This window comes from Eriocheir sinensis, chromosome 4, assembly GCF_024679095.1.
Source record: "Eriocheir sinensis breed Jianghai 21 chromosome 4, ASM2467909v1, whole genome shotgun sequence".
In the NCBI taxonomy this organism is placed as follows: Eukaryota; Metazoa; Arthropoda; class Malacostraca; order Decapoda; family Varunidae; genus Eriocheir; species Eriocheir sinensis.
Window position 1 is genome coordinate 28133262 of NC_066512.1, and position 22030 is coordinate 28155291.

At 48.2% G+C, this 22030-nt stretch overlaps 1 protein-coding gene across 5 annotated transcripts in view; it reads left to right on the forward strand.

Moving 5' to 3' along the window:
* The window catches only part of LOC126981757 (homeobox protein dve-1-like), a 241304-nt gene extending 219554 nt beyond the window's left edge, over positions 1-21750 (forward strand). For 4 of the 5 annotated variants that reach the window (XM_050833315.1, XM_050833290.1, XM_050833285.1 and 1 more), the window contains 7 exons: positions 7767-7958; positions 11149-11268; positions 14983-15072; positions 16492-16791; positions 17052-17246; positions 17619-17780; positions 18191-21750. In XM_050833315.1, the coding sequence (XP_050689272.1) occupies positions 7767-7958; positions 11149-11268; positions 14983-15072; positions 16492-16791; positions 17052-17246; positions 17619-17780; positions 18191-18466 (1335 nt within the window). In that variant the 3' untranslated portion in view covers positions 18467-21750. The remainder of the gene's footprint in view (positions 1-7766; positions 7959-11148; positions 11269-14982; positions 15073-16491; positions 16792-17051; positions 17247-17618; positions 17781-18190) is intronic. The other variant, XM_050833296.1, reaches the window with a different exon arrangement.
* The last annotated feature ends 280 nt before the right edge of the window (positions 21751-22030 follow it).

Below are 22030 nucleotides of genomic sequence, written 5' to 3' on the forward strand. Positions count from 1 at the left end.
ACGTAAGTAATGGCTCGCTTGTGTGTCATGAAGGTCGCTGAGAGAGAGAGAGAGAGAGAGAGAGAGAGAGAGAGAGAGAGAGAGAGAGAGAGAGAGAGAGAGAGAAAGGTGCGGGGGGGCAAACTGTGAGGATGAGGATGAGGAGAGGGAACAGCCGAGGATGAGGAGGAAGAGGAGAAGGGAGAAGAAAGCAGGTTGTGGAGAATTGGAGAGGAGGTTCGTTGAGGGAATTGTACAGGGGAGGTGTAGGTATTAGAAGAGAAAGTGTCGAGGAGGAGAAGAAGGGGAGGAGGAGGGGAAGAAAAGAGGGGAGTGAAAAGGAAGAATCGAGTGGAAAAGGGAAGGTCTCTGGCGGCTGGGGAGTACAAGGAAGGGGGGAACGAGGGGGAGACAAGGAAATACTGCGGTAAGAAGAGAAAGAAGAAGAAAAAGCGAAGGGAAGGAAGGGGAGATTAAAGGACTGGGGAGGAGAAGGAGAGGTGAAGATACATGCTACTAGAGGAGGAGGAGGAGGAGGAGGGAGGTCGGAAATCCCTTGACTCTAAAGAAAAAGTGAATAAAAATAAAGTTAAACGCATGTTAGAAAGGATTAAAAGTGAATGAACCACAGCACACACCGTTGTTCCCTTCCCCTCCCTTCCCTTTCCCTCCCTTCCCATCCCCTCCCTTCCCTTCCTTTCCCTTCCCTTCCCTTCCCTTCCGTTCCCTTCCCCTCCCTTTCCTTCCCTTCCCTTCCCTTCCCTTCCCTTTTCTTCCCTTCCGGTACGTTCCCTTCCTCACTCTTCCCTTCTTTTCCTTTCTTTTCCTTTCCAATCACCTCTCTTCACTTCCCTCCCCTTCCTTTCCCTCCCCCTTCCTTCAAATCAATTCCCTCCCATTCCATTTCATTTCCTTCCCTTCCCATCCCTTCCCTTCCATATTATTTCCGTTCCCGCCCTTGCCTTCCCTTCCCTTCCCTTCCCTTCTCTTCCCTTTTATCCCGTCCTATTCCTTCGCTTCCTTTCCCTACTCTTTGTTTCCCTTGCCCACTATTTCTTTTTCTTTCTTTCCCTTTTCTGCCATGTTTTCCTATTCCATGCGCTGACTTTCTTTTTATTTTGTTTCCTTTCTCTTTCTTTCCTATGCATTTATCTTCCTTGCTCTCCTTCCCTTTCCATTCTTTTTTTCCCTTTCCCTTTCCTTATCTTACCCTGCGTTTTCTTATTTTAGCTTCCCTTTCTTTTGTTACCTTAATCTTACCGTATCTTACCTTACCTTCCCTTCCCTACCTTTAGCATACATCACTTTACCTTATCATAACTTACCTGTCCGTCTCATTCTCAAAGTTCTTCCTCACTTACCACTTACCCTTCTTATTCACTTGCCTTCCTGATCCTCATTCCGTACACTTCCTACTCCCTATCCTCTTTTTCTCTCTCCTCCTCCTCCTCCTTCTCCTCCTGTCACTTCACTTCTTCCTCATCCTGTCTTGCTCACACTTCAGACTCCGCGCTATACAACACTAACAAAAGACTAAAAGACACACTTGATAGAAAGATCCACACACACACACACACACACACACACACACACACACACACACACACACACACACTTACACACACATAAACACACACAAAACGTCACCATCATCTCCTCCTCCTACTGCTCCTCCTCCTCCTCCTCCTCCTCCTCCTCCTCCTCCTTTTCCTCCTCCTTCTCTCTCTGCAAACCTGAAGACTTAGCGACACGTAACAAAGCCTCAATAGAGCTCAATGGTGACACTCTTCTTAGCTAAGTTATCACCAAGAAGCTTTGAGATTGCCGGAGGAGGAGAAGAAAGAGTGAGTGAGAGATGGATTGACTGAGTGACTGAGTGGCTGACTGGCTGACCTGAAGATGTATTTAAGAAGCTACTGATATTTCCACGGCTGACTGACTAACTGACTGACTGGGTGGCTGGTGACCTAAAGAAGTATGTAAAGTCATGGTCTGTGTGTCTGTCCGTGATAGTGTTTCGTTGTGAAGGGCTTTATGCGTTGAGAGGAAGGGGAGGGAAGGGAAGGTAGGAAGGGCTGTGTTTTGAGAGAAGGGATGGGAAAAAGAGGAAAGGCTCTGTGTGTGTTAAGGGTTGAAAAGGAAAAGGAAGTAAGAAGGGTCGGTTGTTGAAGTAAAGGAAGGGAAGGGAAGGTAGGATGGGATATGTGTGTCTGTAAAAGGAAGGGAAGGGACAGGAAAGGGAGATTGGACTATGTGTGTGTGTATTGAAGGGATGGGATGGGAAGGGAAAGGGAGATAGGGCTGTTTGTGTGTGTTGAGGGAAGGGAAGGGAAAAACAGGTAGGGAGGGATATGTGTGTGTTGAGGGAAGGGGAGGGAAGAGGGAGATATGATGGGCTGTGTGTGTGTGTTATAAGGGAAGGGAAGGAAGAGAAAGGGAGAAGTGGTGTGTTTGTGTGTGTGTGTGTGTGTGTTATGGAAAATGAAGATAAGGGATAGATAGTGGCATGTTTTTTTTTTATGAGAGAGAGAGAGAGACTGTGTGTGTGTGTGTGTGTGTGTGTGTGTGTGTGTGTGTGTCGCGTCTCGTGTCTCCTGAAGGCGCGGCGTCAATCAGACAAAGCCGTCCGCTGATCCGCCCGTGGTCCGCCTCAAGCACACGGCGTCCGGATCCAAGTCGTCGCCTTCGTGGTAATCGCCGAGCCGTGACGGGGAGAGGCCGGGATAAATGACGCGCTTATCTCTCTCTCTCTCTCTCTGGGGGAAGGGGGGGGGAAGGGGGTAGGGTTTGTGGGAGAGGGGGTGAAGGGATAGGGGGAGGTTGTGTGTGTGTGTGTGTGTGTGTTGTTCTTCCTTTGTCTTGCTTGTGTCATTTCTTCTCCCTCCTTCTTTTCCTCCTCCCCCTCGCCTGACTGACTCAACTGACTGACTGACTGAATGGCTAGCTGGCCGATTGACTGAGTGGCTGACTGGCTTAACTGACTGAGTGGCTGGCTGGCTGATTGACTGACTAGTTGAACTGCTGAATGGCTGTTCGACTAATAGACTGACTGGCTGGCCTGCTGAATGGATGACCGATTGACTGACTAACTGACGGACTGACGACTGGTTGACTGACTCCCTTTCCTTCTCGGCATGCACCACGTAGATAGATAGACAAATAAATAGATAAGAAGGTAGTTAAGTGGAGACAGACACATGATTGATGGATGGATTAGACGAAAGGAAACAGACAGATAGATAGATATTGCTTTTTCCGACACTCTGTAATAGCATGGCAGCGCAGACACAAGATATGAATAACAGGGAAGTGAAGTTTGTGGAATTCAAGAAAGGCGAAAAACAGCTTAGAAGTCTCCGCTGTCTTCCTATTTTGTCTCCGCTGTGTTTTCCTTTTTTTGTCTACTGTGTTTTCCTTATTTTGTCTCCGCTGTGTTTTCCTTTTTTGTCTCCGCTGTGTTTTCCTTTTTTGTCTCCGCTGTGTTTTCCTTTTTTGTCTCCGCTGTGTTTGCCTTTTTTTTGTCTCCGCTGTGTTTTCCTTTTTTTTTTGTCTGCTGTTTTCCTTTTTTGTCTCGGCTGTTTTCCTTGTTTGTTTGTTTGTAAGGAGTGACCCCTCTAAGTAAGGGGAAGCACGGAATACAGGGCAGCGAGAACCAGTGCATAATAACGTATACGGAAGGGGAATCACTTGCATATGTTTCTCGTTAAGTATTTGCCTTCATTCTGTTGCTGCTAATAATGTGTTGAAAACCTTTATTAAAATATCGCGTTGTTGTCGCCGGAAGCCATATCCCGACGCATCTTCTGGCTCGGAATTTCTCCATAACATCATTTTATTAATTTCATAGGTGAAGGCGATTTATGTTCTATTAAATTTGATTTTTTTGTTGTTGTTGTTTTTGTTTTGTTTTGTTCTGCTGTTCCCTTTGGTGATTTGAAGCGCACGTGTCTAATTGTGTGTGTGTGTGTGTGTGTGTGTGTGTGTGTGTGTGTGTGTGTGTGTTTGAGAGAGAGAGAGAGAGAGAGAGAGAGAGAGAGAGAGAGAGAGAGAGAGAGAGAGAGAGATGATGGCCATTTTATACAGGTAATGGTAAACAAATTTTCCCCATATCAAACAACAAACAACTACTAAACTTCCCCTCTGACTTGCTTACTCTCCATCATATATCATTTGCCTCACAATATTTAAGAAAAAAAACAACAACGAACTATTAATTTTAATAAAAACACGTGTCGGAACAGAAAGAAAAAACACACGGATATTTTTTTAGATGCCGCCTCGGAGAGGAAGAAAAAACAACAAAAACTAAAAATTGTTATAAAGTTCGCCGTCAAAAAAGCGAGACAAAAGTAATAAAATCGACCCGACGGAAAAATTAGGCGACATTTTGATAACCGGGAAATATAAAACCTGAACCGGGATGTGGCGGAGGGCCTGGGGCGGCAGGTCACTCTCCCCTCCTCCTCCTCCTCCTCCTCCTCCTCCTCCTCCTCCTCCTCCTCCTCCTCCTCCTCCTCCTCCTCCTCCTCCTTCTTGGAATGTGACCACGCCCCCCACCCTTGTCTTGACAACCTTCAGGCGCCGGCGCTCATTCAGGTAAATTGGATCAAGAGGAGTTTGAGGAACCATGCAAAGACGCATCCATGAGCAAGCATATGGCGTTTTAGTGGGTACACTAAAGCCTCAGTCACACTGACTTGACGACTTGATAACGACCACCCGTGACCACTAAATGCTGCGATCCACGCCCACCGCTTCCCGACCACGTAGGTGGCCGAGCAGTCGTGCGACTGAACGACTACCGGCGGCCGTCCAGTGGGTGGCTGGACAGTGACCATGATAAGGCTATAGTCACACTGACTTTACGACCTGTTAACGACTACCCGCGACCCCAAAATGCTGCGATTCACACCCACCGCTTCCCGACCACATAGGTGGCAGAGTAGTCGTGCGACCGAACGGCTACCGACGGTCGTTTAGTGTCCGTCCAGTGTCCATCCAGTGGGTAGCCGTACAGCGACCGTGGTAAGATTCACACCTTGACCTCACACCTGCAGTCGGGCCAAGACGCCCCCCATATGCCGACCAGTGACCGACAGCCAAGGACCAGTTCGCGTCCTGTCGCAATGAGGACGGCGATCTCCCTTAAGACTACCTACATTCTGTCCTGAAGACCACCTGTCAACCCGCACTGTAGAAAAACTCTCTAAGCTGAATCAAGTGGAGCTCCGGTATAAAGCATGAACCAAGCAAGTTGGCGTCACTTTAAAACACTTACCTGCGCCACTGATGGGCTGAGGCCGACCATCAGGCCCCATCGAGAGAGCCTGCCGGCGCTATAAAACCAACTTAAGCAAAAAGTCACAAACTGAGATATCTAACTTAACTCTCTCTCTCTCTCTCTCTCTCTCTCTCTCTCTCTCTCTCTCTCGAGCGCGCGCGGTTGCTCCCCAGAGTATCAGTACTTCATTTTTTTTTTTTCATCTTTTTTCCAGCAATATTTTTTGTGGTCATCGAGTCCTGTTTAGTAATGCGATGATGTGTTGGTTTATTATTATTATTATTATTATTATTATTATTATTATTATTATTATTATTATTATTATTATTATTATCACGACCGCTACTACTACTACTACTACTACTACTACTACTTCTACTTTTTCCTTTTTTATATGACCCAGCGTGGAGTGATTGACCTGCTTCCCTATACATTTAATCTTCATTCTGTTTGTTTTCATCTTTCATCTCTCAGCTGGACTCGCGACCCAGTAAGAAGCGACCTCCAGGCACAGTACATGATCGGGCCGCACTCTGACCTAAGCTTTGAAGACCCCTGGTGCATATACCCTCCAATTCAATAGGGTCTCCTTTCACTTCCTTTCTTTCTTCCATTCTTCCTCATTTATTTCTCATGTCTTTCTCTTTCCCTCCTACTCAGTCTTCATTCTTCCTCTTCATCTTATATTTTCTTTCCTCACAGTTTTCTTTACTCCTTACAGATTCATTCTTCCTCTTCGTCCTTATTCTTCCTCCCTACAACTTGCTTATTTTCTTTCTCTCGTTCTCCTCAGCTTTCCTTCTTCCTCCTTAAAACCTTCCTTCTTTCTCTTCGCTGCTTCCATTCCTTCTCCTATTCATTTCCTTCGGCCTCCTCCTTACAGCATCATTCCTTCGGCCTCCTCCTTACAGCATCATTCCTTCGGCCTCCTCCTTACAGCATCATTCCTTCGGCCTCCTCCTTACAGCATCATTCCTTCGGCCTCCTCCTTACAGCATCATTCCTTCGGCCTCCTCCTTACAGCATCATTCCTTCGGCCTCCTCCTTACAGCATCATTCCTTCGGCCTCCTCCTTACAGCATCATTCCTTCGGCCTCCTCCTTACAGCATCATTCCTTCGGCCTCCTCCTTACAGCATCATTCCTTCGGCCTCCTCCTTACAGCATCATTCCTTCGGCCTCCTCCTTACAGCATCATTCCTTCGGCCTCCTCCTTACAGCATCATTCCTTCGGCCTCCTCCTTACAGCATCATTCGCCCTCCTCAGCATCACTCCTTCTCACAACATCTCTCTTCTTCCTTCTTATCTCCCGACCTCCTCATTCAGTATCCTCCTCCTCAGCCTCATTCTTCTACCTCCCACCTTCCCTTCTTCCTCCGCCTCCTCCTACTCCTCCGCTTCTTCCTTTCCCTATCTCCTTCTCTCCTCCTCACAGCCTCATTCCTCCTCACACCATCTCTCTTCTTCCTCATCTTACCTTCTTACAGCATCCTCCTCCTCAGACTCATTCTTCCACCTCCCACCATTCCTTCTTCCTTCTCTTCCTCCTCATCCTCCTTCTCCTCCTCTCTCCTCCTCCTCAGACTCATTCTTCCACCTCCCACCATTCCTTCTTCCTTCTCTTCTTCCTCTTCATCCTCCTTCTCCTCCTCTCTTAACCTCTTAACTCTTAACCTCATCACCACTCCATCCTCCACTTCCACCTCCAACGCTAGGAAGGCTGCAGTTGAAAGGAAAGCGAAAGAAAGAAAAGCTAAAAAAAAGAGGGAGGGGAGGGCAAGGCAAAGGCAACAACTCAAACTGCCCGTCGCGTGCGATGCGCTTGCAGAAACTGTGTAACCAAACGACGCCCGACAAGCGAACTCATCATTCAACACACAAACCAGTAAAGTAGTCACCATTCATTTACACAAATGCACGCACAGTCTTTACCAAAAAGGACGAAATAATGAAGAAAGAGGGAGGAGGATTATTTACAAAAGTAAAGTACACTCCTGCCATAAAATAGACAAACAGGATGTAGAAGAAATACTCCGTCTATGTGGAAATAACTGCAACACAAAGTAAACAAGCAATAAAAATTGGGACTTTTAATGCCCTAACATTGACTGGGGACAAATTGACTGAGATCAAGAGGGTAACAGGCCTGCTTCCTATGGGACCTCCTTCACCTGGACAATACACTAATCGACAACGAAAAAAACACAATCAAAAATATAAGCTTTTGGAGTAGAAAAAACAGTGGTGCCGACGACCGAAACCCAGCGATGGTGCCGTAGATCCACCGTGGATGACCAGAAGCCAAAAAAGGGCGGTAAACTTAAAAAAGGAATTATAACAACCAGTCTGTTCAATTGAAAAAGGTCCGGAAGACTGGAAGATGGCGAACAGACAAAAGCATAAGTTTGACATCAACCACAGGAAAAATTGACATCAGTCATCAGAAAAAATACTGAAAAGATTATTAGAGACAAGTTCTAGAAGACACCTCTCTCCTCCTCCTCAGAGTCTGTTGGCAGCGCTGATTCGAGGCTCCGGCGAGGTGAGCGAGGAGTCAGCCCGCCAGTTCGAGGCGTGGTGGGCGGTGCACGTGTCCCGCCCCCCCGCCGCCCACGTCATGACGCCCCCGCACCACGTCCACCCACGCCCCCACGCCCTCGAGAAGCTGCCCCCTGAGCCCCTACACCCGGCCATACAGGTGAGAATAAGGGAGGGAGAGGGAAGGAACAGAAGGTAAAGGGAGAGAAAGGGAAAGGAAGGAAAGGGAGGGACAGGGGTTAATACTGTGCAGGAAAAGGAGGGAAAGAGATGGAAAGGGATGAATATTTGTTGGAAAAGTGATTGAAAGGTAAGGAAAGGGAGGGATACTGAGTAGGTAGGATAGAGAATAGAGAGGGTAGAGTAAAGGGAGGGAGGTTGTGTAAGGAAAGGGGTGGAAGGTCATGACTGTTTGTAGGAAAAAAGGAATGGAAAGGTAAGGTAAGGGAGGGGATATTGAGTAGGGAGGTAAGGAATAGAGACGAAGGGAAAGGAGAGGAAAGGGATGGAAGGCAGTGAAAAGGGATGAGGGTGTTTGTGTATAAGGAGGTGGGATGGGGAGATAGGTGTAGGTATATGAAGGAGTGGGGAGGAGTGGGGAGAGGGGGGATGTTAACTGTGTGTAAGGGAGTATGTGTGTGTGTGTGTGTGTTTAGGGAGAGGAAGAGCTAGGAAGAAGGGGAAGGGAGGGGGTGCAGTATGGGGGGAAGAGGAGGAGGAATGAGTGTGACCTATAATTTCTGCGTCTCACCACCACCATCACCACCACCATCACCACCATTACCATTCCTCTCGGTACTCAGTCACCCCCTCCTCTCCCACCCCTCCCTGTATCCTCCCACCCCCTTTCCCCCTCTCCCCTTCCCCCCTTTTCCGGTAAAGTACCACCTCGAGGGCTTAGCTAAAAAGACCAACAATGCCCCGGGAAGGAAAAAAAAAGAGGAAATAAAGGAAAGTTAAAAAAATAGAAGTATATGTATGAAAAAAAAAACATGAGCGTTGAAAGTACGTGCCAGTATTCCTTCAGTGTGTTGCTGCTGCTGTTGTTGTTGTTGATTGTTTTTTGTTGGTTGGTTGGTGATGAAAGAAAATGGTGAGAGAGAGAAAAAGGGAAGAGGAAAAAAAAGAGAGGAGGAAAAGTGAGGCACGAACGTTCATCAGTAAAAAAAAATACAAGATTAATCCGCTTCACTTGTGCTTAATAGTGAATAATAGTGAGAAAAATAAGGGAATGAATGAAAAAAATGAACAACGGCTTAATCTTGAAAAAAAAAGGAAAAAAGTAAGAAATATAAGTTAAAAGAAAGTAGAAAAAGTAAGAAATATAAGTTAAAAGAAAGTAGAGACAAGAGAAAGGTAACGGTAAAGTTGGGGGCATACGCTATAGCTGCACGTGGCATCGGTGCTCAACTCCGTAGCATTGGCCCTGGAGCCTGTGGTGGGATGAACTAATCGTCCAGAGTCAGTGTGACATTTGGGTTACCACAGTTAACCTTCCCCAAGTGTCCTCGGGTACCCATTTTCTTAACCCGGTAGCTGCGGGGATCATGTTTCTTAATGGTCCCTCTAAGCGAAAAAAAATTAGAAAAAATCATCACTCACGCAAGCCATTTCATAATATATATCAACGCATTTGTGATCAGTTTATGCATCATCTGTTTTTGGGGGTTTATATGAAGGCAAAAATGTGGCCCGTCGCTGCTACACGGTAAAACCACAAATTTGGCCCGTCGCTGTTACCGGGTTAAACTGGTTAAAAAATGAAAGCGTCCACAAAACTAACATGTATAAGAGACAAACTTAAGAGGCGAGGTTTAAAAGCACTAATAGATGCTTACACAATCATCTCGCTTATTATACTGATACAGGTAAGGTACTGGTGAGCTTGAGCGAACCTATTCTTTGGAGTGAGCCGAGTAGCGCATGTAAACAGGGGAAGGCGCATGTGTAGTAGGGGGGGGGGGGGAACCAGGGGGGACCGATCAGTCCTCTACACCGGTCGAGCGCGTTCGTTGCTAGCCACGCAAACCACGGCACCATGGAGAGAAAGTAGTTAATGAAAAAAGTTTAATCCTGAAAAAATGGATATGAAAAAAAGAAAGAAAAAAAGAGGAAACTAGGAGGAGAGAGACGAGAGAAATTATTAAAAATGAAAGATTAACGCCACAGCAGCAGTAGCAGCAACAAAAACAACAACAAAAAAACAGCAACAGCATCAACATTCAACTTTCCCTGATTAGAAAAAAAAAAAGGAAAACGAAAGTGTAGGAAGGGAAGAAAATAACTTGTGGTCACGGTGAATGAGTGTCCCCAGCTTTTTCTTTTTCGCTTCCTTTCTTTCTTATTTTCCATTAGCTCTCCAACATAGCGGGCCCGACACTCAGGTTACACGGTATAGACGGAGCTTTTTCTCTCTTTAGCATAGTCTGAAAGGTAAAGGAAACAGTTTAATGGTAAAAATAAAGGGTTGATTTTAAGACAGTAGTGGGATGAGAAAGGAGTTGATGGAGACACATATAGATATAGATAGATAAATAGATAGAAAAATAGGAAGAGAGAGAGAGAGAGAGAGAGAGAGAGGCGGAGGGTTCGAAGCACTTCAGGGAGGACAAGCTAGTCTTCCACTGTGTGTGTGTGTGTGTGTGTGTGTGTGTGTGTGTGTGTGTGTGTGTGTGTGTGTGTGTGGACTTTATCTCCGTGTGATTTCGGGTCAAGTAGTTTTATAGTTTTTTTTCTCCTTGTTTACGGTACGTCTCTCTCTCTCTCTCTCTCTCTCTCTCTCTTTCTATCTATTTATCTATCTATATCTATCTGTCCCTCCATCAACTCCTTTCTCATCCCATTACTGTCTTAAAATCAACCCTTAATTTTTACCCATAAGCTGCTTCCTTTACTATTAAAAAACATCGTCTGATTATCCCTTACCCCAAATTCATCAACAACATCAAACAAAACCAAGGACACAAAAGACGCTATGACAATCCCTTACTCTAAAACTAACTAATAATAACTCTAGTCTGTTCCCTTAAGTCTGACCCAAGATGCCAACATAAACCTAAGCGTGTTCGTAAGCACAGTGCAGATTAGCTGAAAGTGCTGCTTGAGATAAACACAAACAGAGGTTAAAGAAAACTTGGAAGCCACAGAAGTAGCCAATCAGCACTCAGCTTGCAAACACGCTTAGGTCGATTTTGTCAGCTTGGGTCGGACTTAAGTAACCAGATTATAGTAAAGCATCCTCTTCCCCTCTCCTACACTATGATACTCTCACTCTATGATACTCCCTTACATTAAATAACCAATAATAGTTAATGAAACGCTCCATCCTCCTTTCTCCTCCTCCCTGACAGACCGTGGGTAGTCAGTACGGGCCGCAGAAGACACGGATGCGCACAAGCTTTGACCCTGAGCTGGAGCTACCGAGGTTGCAACGATGGTTTGCCGAGAACCAGCACCCGACCCGCCTGCAGGTGAGCCACGAAGAGAGGTAGACAGGTAGAGAAGTAGAGAAAAATAATATAGATAGATAGGCACGTCACGGAGACAGGAAGATAGATAGAGATAGAAAGCTACCTAGGTGGATAGAAAGATAGTAGGTAAATAGATAGAGAGATAGGTAGATAGTAGATCGATTGATAAACTATATATAAAACGAAAAGGCGCGTGAAAGGGAAGTAGACTGAAAAAAACGGGAGGATGTAGGTGAAGAAAGGAAAAATAGAAGAGAATGAAAGAAAAGAAAAGGAAGGAAGAAAGAAAAGACGGGAGTAAAGAGGAGGAAGAGGAGAAAGGGGAAGGAAGAGAATGGCGTTTATAAGATATAGGAAGAGAAAGACGGAAGGGAGGAAGAGAAAGAAGGAGAAAACGATAGAAAGCGTAGAGCTCTCCACCACCCCCATCCCACACACAAACGCTCCCCCTCCCTCCTCTTCCCTTACCCTTCTCTTCCCTCCCACTTACACACACAAACGCTCCCCCTCCCTCCTCTCCCCTTTCCCTTCTCTTCCCTCCCATTTACACACAAACTCTCCCCCTCCCTCCTCTCCCCTTACCCTTCTCTTCCCTCCCACTTACACACACATCCCCTTCCGAGGCTCATCCGTCTGATACTCTCCGTTTCGCCTTCCCCTTCCCTGACTCCCACCCCCCACCCCCTCACCGAAACTCACACTCTCTCCCTCCCTTTTCCTCTTACTCACATCCCCTTCCGAAGCTCACACTCTCCCCTTCTCTACCCTTTCTCCCTCCCCTTTCCTTTCCCTCTCTCACATATCCCCTTTCAAATCTCATCCTCTTCTTCCCTTCCCTTCCCATTCCCCTTTCCCTTCCCTCATTTCCTTTCACACACATCCCCTTCCAAAGCTACCACTCTCCCCTTCTCTACCCTTTCTCCCTCCCCTTTCCTTTCCCTCTCTCACATATCCCATTTCAAATCTCATCCAATTCTTCCCTTCCCATTCCCTTTCCCCCTTCCCCTTCCGTACCCTCTTACACACATCCCCTTACAAAGCCTATCCGCCAGAGAGCAAGCAGCAGTTCGAGCCCCGGCCGCCGCTAGAGCTAAGCCAGTAGGTGCGAGGCAGAGCAGCGGATGGCCGGCTGGGGTGAAGCGGGCAATGGCGTGACGCTCCCCCAGTGAATTGAACGCTGAGGCTGAGGCCGGGCTGATCGTGGCTGGGCGAGGCTTGAGCGGCGAGGCTAAAGAGAGCACCGGGGTTTTCAGGATGGACTCTCTTGTTTTGGGAGGGCGACGAAGTTTGGGTCCCTGAGTTCGTGATTTCATGCTTTTTTCTGTGTAGAGAGAGGAAGAGGAAAGGGGAAGGAAGGGAGGGATTGTTTGGTATGGAAGGAGAGGTGTAGCGTCGGTATTGTCAAACGTATCAGTGCTTCTCTTCGCCTGTTTGAAAAGCCTCACGTAGAAGTCGTTGCGATTTTCACGAACTGTTTTGTGATCCCGTTCCTCTTTCCCTTCCCTCATTCCCTTTCACACACATCCCCTTCCGAAGCTCACACTCTCCCCTTCTCTTCCCCTTCTCCCTCCCCTTTTCTTTCCTTTCCCTCTGCAGCTTGAGCGGGATAAACACCAATGAAAACCCGGTTAATCTTCTCAGCGGCCTTGGGAAACGGTCATGATGGGAGCTCGAGACGTTTAAGTATATGGACCCAAGCTTTCTGACCTTCTCTCCTTTCCTCCTGTCATCCTTTCTTCACTTATATCTCTCATGTCTTCTTTGCTTAATTTCTCGCCCTCCCTCCTTCCTCTCCTCACTTCCTTCTTTCTTCCTTTCTTCCTTCCTCCATCCCGTCTTCCTTCCTTTCTTCCTTCCTCCCTCTCGTCCTTCTTTGCTCCATTTTTTGCCCTCCCTCCTTCCTTTCCTCACTTCCTTCTTCCTTCCTTTCTTCCTTCCTCCATCCCGTCTTCCTTCCTCCCTCCCGTCCTCATTCTTTTCGCCCTCCTTCTCTTTCCTCCTTTCTTCCTCCCTCCTTTCCGTCCTGCACCTATGTCTCTCTCTCTCTCTCTCTCTCTCTCTCTCTCTCTCTCTCTCTCTCTCTCTCTCTCTCTCTCTCTCTCTCTCTCTCTCTCTCTTGTCTTCTATGTTTCATTTCTCTCCAGCTGTCCATTTCCTCACTCTATATATTCCTTTCTTCCTTCCTCCCTCCCTCCCTCCCGTTCTTTACCTATAACTCTCTTGTCTTCTTCGCTTCCTCTCTTACTCTCCCTCCTTTTCCTCACTCCCTTCTTTCTTCCTCCCTCCTGTCCTTTACTTTTAATTTTACTCTCATTTCTTTTCGCCATATTTCTCTCTCGCTCGTCTCATTTATACCTCATTGTACTATATTATTGATTTATTTTCCGTACCGTATTATACTTTTATATACCTAAGTTCTACGGTCCTGGGGGAAGGTCGGAATAAGAGCTACAAGGTTAACTTATTGTGTTTGTTACTGATGTCTGTTTTGGGATGCAAATTGTTGACTAACGAACGTAAATTAGTTTGGTGTTTTTTTTATAATTTTGCTGGAGAAAGGGATGTACCTCTGTCTATCTGTCTGTCTGTCTCTGTCGCTTCAATACTATACTGAGCAAACACACACACACACACACACACACACACACACACACACACACACACACACACACACACACACACACACACACACCTGTTCTCCCTGCCTACCTGTATTCGCTTCTTCGCCTCCTTCTTACCTTACATTTCTTACCTTTCTCTACCTTTACACAGACACCTTTGCTTCCTCTCCCTCCCTTCTGCCCTCTCCTCCCTCCCTCCCTCCCTCCCTCGCACACTTCCCTTCTTTCTTTCTTCTTCTTCCTCACAATTTTCAGTTTTTCACGGTTCAATTTCGTCTCGGCATCTCCCGGCATAACAAATTCATTTTTTAGAGCAATCACCAACACGGGCGACATCGTACATCCCTCTCACTCTCTCACTCACGCTGTTCCTTTCTTTACCTCACTCAGCACTCACCCTTCCCCGCCCTTCCTGCCCCGCTAGCTACGTAGATCCAATGTACTAGGCAAACAGGCAGGCAGGCAGGCAGGTAGGTAGGTAGGCAGGTAGGAGGAGAGGCACAGGTACAGGCGGGCGGCGCTATCAAGGATCCGAGACTTTCTTTCCCCGGGCAAAAATAAATGAGACACGATCCCCGGCCCAGCCTCCCCCTTCGTCGGCGCGGTGTCGGCCCGCCTCGCCTGCTCCCCGCGCGCACCGCCACCCCTTCAGCGATTACATGCATTAGCCGGGAAATGCGGACGAGAAAATTATGTAAGGGGCAGAGACGCGGTGAGACAGAGAGCGAGGTGGCGGAAATGATCGAGAGAGAGAGATTTTAAAGGTTGTATTTGTAGTGGTAGCAGAAGTAGTAGTGGTAGTTGCAGCAGTGGTAGAGACAGCATACCACTAATAATAATGATAATGACAGTAATAATACCCATAACAATAGCTAACAATACTGATTACAAGCTTAAACAGAAGGTATATAGTTGCAGCAGGAGTAGACTAATAATAACAATAATGATAATAATGATGATAGCGATAATGACCTCAACAATAACTAATGATAACAAACAGAAACAGAACCCATAACACTAACCGTCTCTTCCCTTCTCTTCATTTCTCCTCCTCCTCCTCCTCCTCCTCCTCCTGCTGACCTCCCGCCGCCAGATTCAGCAGTACGTGGCTGAGCTCAACGCGCTGGAGTCCCGCCGTGGCCGCAAACCTCTTGACATCAGCAACGTGGTCTACTGGTTCAAGGTGAGTCAGCAGAAGGCAGCAGTAAGCAGGAGTCAGCATGTGAATGGTTGTCAGTGTGGTGGTGGTGTTAGTAGAGGAAAAAGTGTGTGAATGGGAGTGTTAGTAGGTGTCAGCAGGGGAGGGAGTTAGTAGTAGTAGTAGTAGTAGTAGTGAAATATGACATAAAACCACCGGAGACTTTTTTAACTAGTGGTTGTGCTGGTGGAGGTGATGATGGTGGAGTAGCTGTAGATAGGTCCCCTCCATTTCTATCACCACCATACTCTCACCACCATCACCACCGCCACCACGAAAACCAATGGAGTGCATGTCCCTCTCTCGTCTGGTGGTGATAGTGGTGGTGATGGTAGTGATGTGAGTAGTCTCCCCCTCCACTACCATCACCATCACCATCATCATCAGTCACTATCATCAACTAGAGAACCATTCCTCATCGTTTCATATATTCCTCTCAATTTAGTTTACTCACGAACTTACTCACTTCCTTACATCCTTACATTTTTACTCATTTATTTTACTTATATACTCATTTATTATTTACTTACTTTTTTTTTATAAACGTGCTTACTCATTTACTCCCTCCCTCCCTCTTCCTTCGCTCCTTCCTTCCTTGCTTCCTTCCTTCCTTCCTTCCTTCCTTCGTTCCTTCCTTGCTTTCTCTCTTTCTTCCTTCCTTCGTTCCTTCCTTCCTTGCTTTCTTTCTTCCTTCTTTGCTTTCTTCCTTCCTTCCTCACTCCCTCTCCCCCTTACCCACTCCTTTCCTTCCTTCCTTCCTTCCTTCCTTCCTTCCTTCCTTCCTTCCTTTTTTCCTTCCTTCCTTCCTCACTCCCTCTCCCCCTCACTCCCTTCCTTCCTTCCTTCCTTCCATCCTTCCTTTTTTTCCTTCCTTCCTTCTTCACTCCCTCTCCTCCTCACTCACTCACACGCTCCCTCCCTTACTCACTCACTCACTGCCTCACTCCTTCCTTCTTTCCTGATTTCCTTCCTTACTCACTCATTTATGTACTTACTCATCTAATTGCTTACTGACTAATTTACTTGCTTATTCTGCGACTCACTTCCTTTCTTACTCATTCACTCATTATTTGCTTACTCATTTACCTTCTTAATTACTTACCTTCTTACTCATTTACGTACTCACTCACTCACTCACTCACTCCTTCCCTGCCTCCCTCACTTCCACTTACTCACTCACTCACTCACTCACTCTCTACCTCCCACCCTTCCACTCCCTTACTCTCTCACCCACTCCTCTCACTCACTCACTCCTTCCCTGCCTCCCTCCCTTCCACTTACTCACTCACTCACTCCTCTCACTCACTCACTCACTCTCTACCTCCCACCCTTCCACTCCCTTACTATCTCACCCACTCCTCTCACTCACTCATTCACTCACTCACTCACTCACTCTCCCCCTAGAACGCGCGCGCGGCCTACAAGCGCCAGGAGTTCCGCACGTTCAACGGCCTCAAGTCGCCTCCGCCGCAGGACGAGACCAGCGTCAGCGATAACGAGGATGCCGCCGCCGCCTCCTCCACCGCCTCCGCCGACCCCTACCCCGGCCCCCCTCCGTCCCACCACCCCGCCGCCCCCTCTCCGCCCCCCTCCACCCCCCACGACCACCCCCACGCCCACCAGCAGTCACAGCAGCAACAGCAACAACAACAGCAGCAGCAACAACAGCAGCAGCAACAGCAAGTCAAGCAGGAGGAGAATCAGGTATGTGGTGTTAGAATCCTAATTTGGGGGTTTGAGACGGAGGTGAGCACTGAGGCCACGCGTAGGTTAGGGTGTACCCCTAATTATATCTTTACTCTCTCCTTCTTTGCTAACTATTTCATTCTATTACACAAAAAATAACTCACTCACAAAAAATAACTCACGAAAAATAACTCACTCGCAAAAAAATAATACAAAAAATAACTCTCACAAAAAATAACTCACGAAAAATAATTCTATCCACTTTTTTTTCTCTCCAGGAGGATGAGGAGTCGCGAGCGCCCGGCTCTGATCCCCCCGAGAGCCTGCAGGGGCGTGGCCAGACGGCGGGCGGCAGCTCCGGTGGGCAGAACTCAGGGGGTGAGCGGTGCGCGGCGGAGAGCGACGTGGACATGAGCGAGGACGAGGACGAGGTGATCTCAAGGGACTGCGTCAGCGTCACTTTGGAGAGCAAGGTGACTTAAGCGTAGGGGTGGCGGGCTGGGGTATGGAGGGGCCAGGCTTATTGGGGGTGTGGGGGTGTTAAGTTGGGGTGTGGGTGGTGTCAGGCTTGCTAGGGTGGATGTAGTCAGGTTGGGGTGTGGGTGTGTCAGGCTGGAGTGTAGGGGTGTCAGGCTGGGGTGTAGGGGTGTCAGGCTGGGGTGTAGGGGTGTCAGGCTGGGGTGGAGGTCTTATCTTACTTATTGGAGTAGATTTCTCAGGCATGGGTTGATGGAGTGGTCAAGGCTTGCTGGAGTGGAGATGCCAGACTTGGTGGGGTGGTCAGGCTTGCTGGAGTTGAGATATTGCCATTACCTCGGTGTTCACGCTGCCCCTCCACCCCGCAGTGCTCCCCGCCACCCGTGGTGTCGCCTGGGGCCCTCTCCCTGCCGCCGTACCCGCCGCTTACGGGCCTAGGCCAGACGGGCATGGAGCGGCTGCCCTACCCGGTGGTGCCCAGCTCGTTGCTGCAGCACTCCATGATGTACATGGCTCACTACATGCCGCAGGTGGGTGTTCTCCTCGACCCCCTCATCTCCCTCATCACTCTCACCTCCTTTGCCTCCCTCCCATTCTCTTCCTCCCGTACCCGCCTCCCCTCCCTGACCTCCCTTGCCACCACACCTCCCTAACCTCCCACACATCCTTTTCCTCCCATTCCCGCCTCACCTCCCTCATTCTTAGCATTACTTGGCGTTGGTAAAGGTAAATTGAATCGTCGTCATTGTGACCATCCGTCAAATTGTTTATAGACATCACCACTTTGCCCTGCTGAAGCTTCCCCAGAACCATCGAGAGGGGGGCGTCGTATCGGCCCGTGGCCCGACTGACTGGCAAAGCTGTGCCGCCAGCCCTCGGCGTGAACCTAATGATGCCTCGCTGCCGTGTTAAACTCCGCCTTCCTCTCCTTCTCCTGCAGGTGTCGCCATTTTCCGGCGGCCTGGGCAGCAGCGGACCGCCGGAGGAGCGTCGCAAAAGGAACCGCACCTTCATCGACCCCGTGACGGAGGTGCCGCGCCTGGAGCAGTGGTTCGCCATCAACACGCACCCCAGCCACAACCTCATCCTCAAGTACACGGAGGAGCTCAACCGCATGCCCTACCGCCAGAAGTTCCCGAAGCTGGAGCCCAAAAACGTTCAGTTCTGGTTCAAAAACCGGCGCGCCAAGTGCAAACGGCTGCGGGTGTCCATGTGAGGCGTGCCGTGGTAGGCTGCGCCGCCACGCCGACACGCGGGGCGCTGAGTGACGCGGCGGCGGCGGCGGCGGCGGCGGCCTCGTGCCTCACGCGGGCTCAACGTACGGGTCGTAGCAGCAGACGCTTGAAGGGCAGTCCCCGCCGCCTGCGGGGCAAGGAGCCGCCGCCACCCTAGACGACCCTGGCCGAGCAAGAGGAGGAAGTTTCGTCTCCCTCACGGGGACGGCGGGGCAGAAAGAAGCGGGAGGGTGGCGGCGCGGCGCCGCGACACGCCACCGACACTCATGTTCACGGCGCCAAATTGTATCCTGTGACTCGGCTCATTAGTCAAATGAATAATATATTTGCCATTATGGCCGCGGTATTAGTGCAATATATTCTGAGAGGAACTCATTATTTAACAAACTGTGGCGAGGCCTCACGCCTGACAATGCTGGGAAGTGCTGGGCCTCACGGCGGGGCTCGACCTCCTGAGGCGGCAGGTCTGGGTGGGGCAGGGCGGGCGGTGTGTCGGGGTGCGGACCGGGGGTGGCACCCTCCTCCCCTGCGGTGGACGCTGCCGTTCCCGGTACTGGCGGCACGGCGCCTTCGGTGCGGCAATATTCAACAAAAAGTTGCTGGATCATTGGTTTTTAGATTTGATTTACTTCATTATAAAACAAAGAGAAACATCCCCGACAATTATTGTGCCGCGACAAGTCCCCGTAGTGACGCTCAACGCATTTAACTCGCACCAAAAACACAGACGCGGGAAATTATTAAAGCTCGTCATGCAGTATTCACACTCGACGGGTAAATCGCTAAGCCGACGCCCGTCATTTATGTAAAACTTATTATTTGTGGGACTTTTTCCTGCGTGTAGCGCGGCAGCCGTGGCAGGCCGCCCCGCGCCGCCACCCCCGGCCGCCGCCCCAACGCCCCGGCCCAAACAATGTTCTCGTTACCTGGGCCACCACGCGACCCCGGCGGGGCGGGGCGGGGTGCGGCGGGGCACGCGGGGTCACGCCTCAACGCTAACGTGACATCGACATTTTTTTGGTGCGAGGCACATGTCGCCGCCCCGCCGCTACCAGGCGCCCGGGCCCCAAGACTTGTAGGACTTGTTTGTCGCTGCCTCAAGACTGCGGCGCAGCGATGCGGCGGCTCCTCGCGGCCGCCGCTTGTTCTTCTTGATGATATTAAGGTACTTAGGTTTACGTCTGTGTCTGTTCCCCGGAGAGTGTGTCTTATTTATTTATGTGTGTGTGTGTGTGTGTGTGTGTTGGGGGGGGCGGGGGGGGCAGGATCTAGTCAGCAGGCGCCGCCTGGCCCAGCAGGGGCGGGCGGCGGATGGGCCGCGCCCCCCTGCTCCGTGTGGCAACACTCCGGGTCGCCGGTGAGTCACGCCTTGGACAAGTATCGGCGCGTGTGCCGTCGTAGTGTGTGTACCGGACGTGTATAGTAAGGACGCTGTACCAGACATGAATAGTAAGAAATACTCGTACATTTGATATGTATAAGTATTTTTCTATCGAGTGTAATTATTACGATAATTATCATTATTCACCGCTGTTTGGAGATGCGCTCCGCGGGGTGTGTGCTGCGGAGCGTCGTTCAGCAACCCTCGGCTCACGCGGCCCTGCAGTGACCCTCCCTCCCTCCCCCACCCGACCCCTGACCCCGCGTGTCCGGGGCCTCCAATGCCCCGGGCCGCGATCCTTCGTAGCTATGAGCCGTTTCCCTCTGGTTATTTGTGATATTTTATTATTATTACTATATTTATTATTACTATTATTTTTAATGTTATTATCATTATCATTATAACCATTATTATTATCGATATTATTATTATTATTATCATAGACAGCACTTAGCGTGTAAATAAGATTGTTATATATTTAAATGGTGTGTGTGTGTGTGTGTGTGTGTGTGTGTGTGTGTGTGTGTGTGTGTGTGTGTGTGTCAGGCACCCCCCAGCACGCCCCCCAACACTCAACATTCATACATGAAGTCTTCTGGCCGGTCGTGTTAAAGAATAAGTAAATAAATGAAAAACAGCAACTCCCAAACACCTCACAGGATAAAAGGCATCTTAAATGATTATGAGGATGACGATGATGATGATGATGATAATGATGGTAATAATAATAATAATAATAATAATAATGATAGTAATAATAATGATAATAATAAAAATAATGATAGTAAATATGTTGAAGCAACAGAAATATAATGTAAAAAGCACCACCAATGTAAAATATATTAAGCAAGAAGTGAAATGGCAAAAAAAACACTTCTTTAAAATTGTATATAAAAATAATGGATTCTAAACTAACTACTTTGTGACAGAAACTTTCTAACCTACTCACCTGCCTACCGAGCTGCCTACTTACCGACCTACCTACCTTCCTACCTACCTACCTATTAACCTATCTACCTGCCTACCTACCCATCTATCTACCTACCTACCTGCCTACTTATCTACCTACCTACCTACACACCAATATACCTACCTACCTTCTCCTTAACCTATCAAACCTACCTTTCCATACCTTGCCTAAAATACTTACTTTTCCATTCCTTACCTAACTTTGCTTTACCTTTTCTTACCTTACCTTACCTTACCTTACCTTACCTTACCTTACCTTGCCTTTCCATCACCTTACCTTACCTTACCTTACCTTTCCTTTCCTTTCCATCACCTTACCTTAATTAGCCTTACCTTATCTTACATCACCTTATTTTTTTTTTCTTACATTATTCTCTCACTCATTCACTCACTCACTCACTCCTTTTCTCATCCACTCCCTTCCTCCCTCCCTCTCTCCCTCACTTATTCGTCCCCTTTTCACTCATATTCTCCTTCCCTCCCTATTTCTCTCTCCTAAACTCCCAAACTCACTCCTCCCTCCCTTTCTCCCTCCCTTTCTCCTTTCTTAACCTCTTCACTCATGCTCTCCCTCACTCCCTATCTCTCCCAATATCACTCCCTTCTTTTCCTCCCTCTTGCTGTCCTTCCTTCCTTCTCTCCCTCCCTCCCTCCCTCCCTCTCTCCCTTTCTCCCTCGTTTCTGTCAGCCCACGAGTCCGCTACGAGTATGTGTTGTGCTTGCAGTCTGTACATAACCTGTTTGTTTTTTCTACGTTGAGTGTTGTAGGAGAGAGAGAGAGAGAGAGAGAGAGAGAGAGAGAGAGAGAGAGAGAGAGAGAGAAGGAACGTTTGTGTAAAGATATTCTAGAGGATAACGTTTAGTAAGAGAACGTAAGTAAATAAATAAATGAATAAAAAGATAAATACGTACATACATACACTGGTCTCTCTCCCCCTCTCTCCCCTTCTCTCTCTCTCTCTCTCTCTCTCTCTCTCTCTCTCTCTCTCTCTCTCGGTCTCTCTCTCTCTCTCTCTCTCTCTCTCTCTCTCTCTCTCTCTCTCTCTCTCTCTCTCTCTCCCTTAACGTTGCATGGTTTCTCATCTCGTTTTCTGTTTATATTTATTTCCGTTTTCTTTTCTTTTTTGCTTTCGTTTTCTTTTTTTTCTTTTTTCCTACAAGATTTTATTTCTTCTTTGGTTTTTCTTTCTTTTTC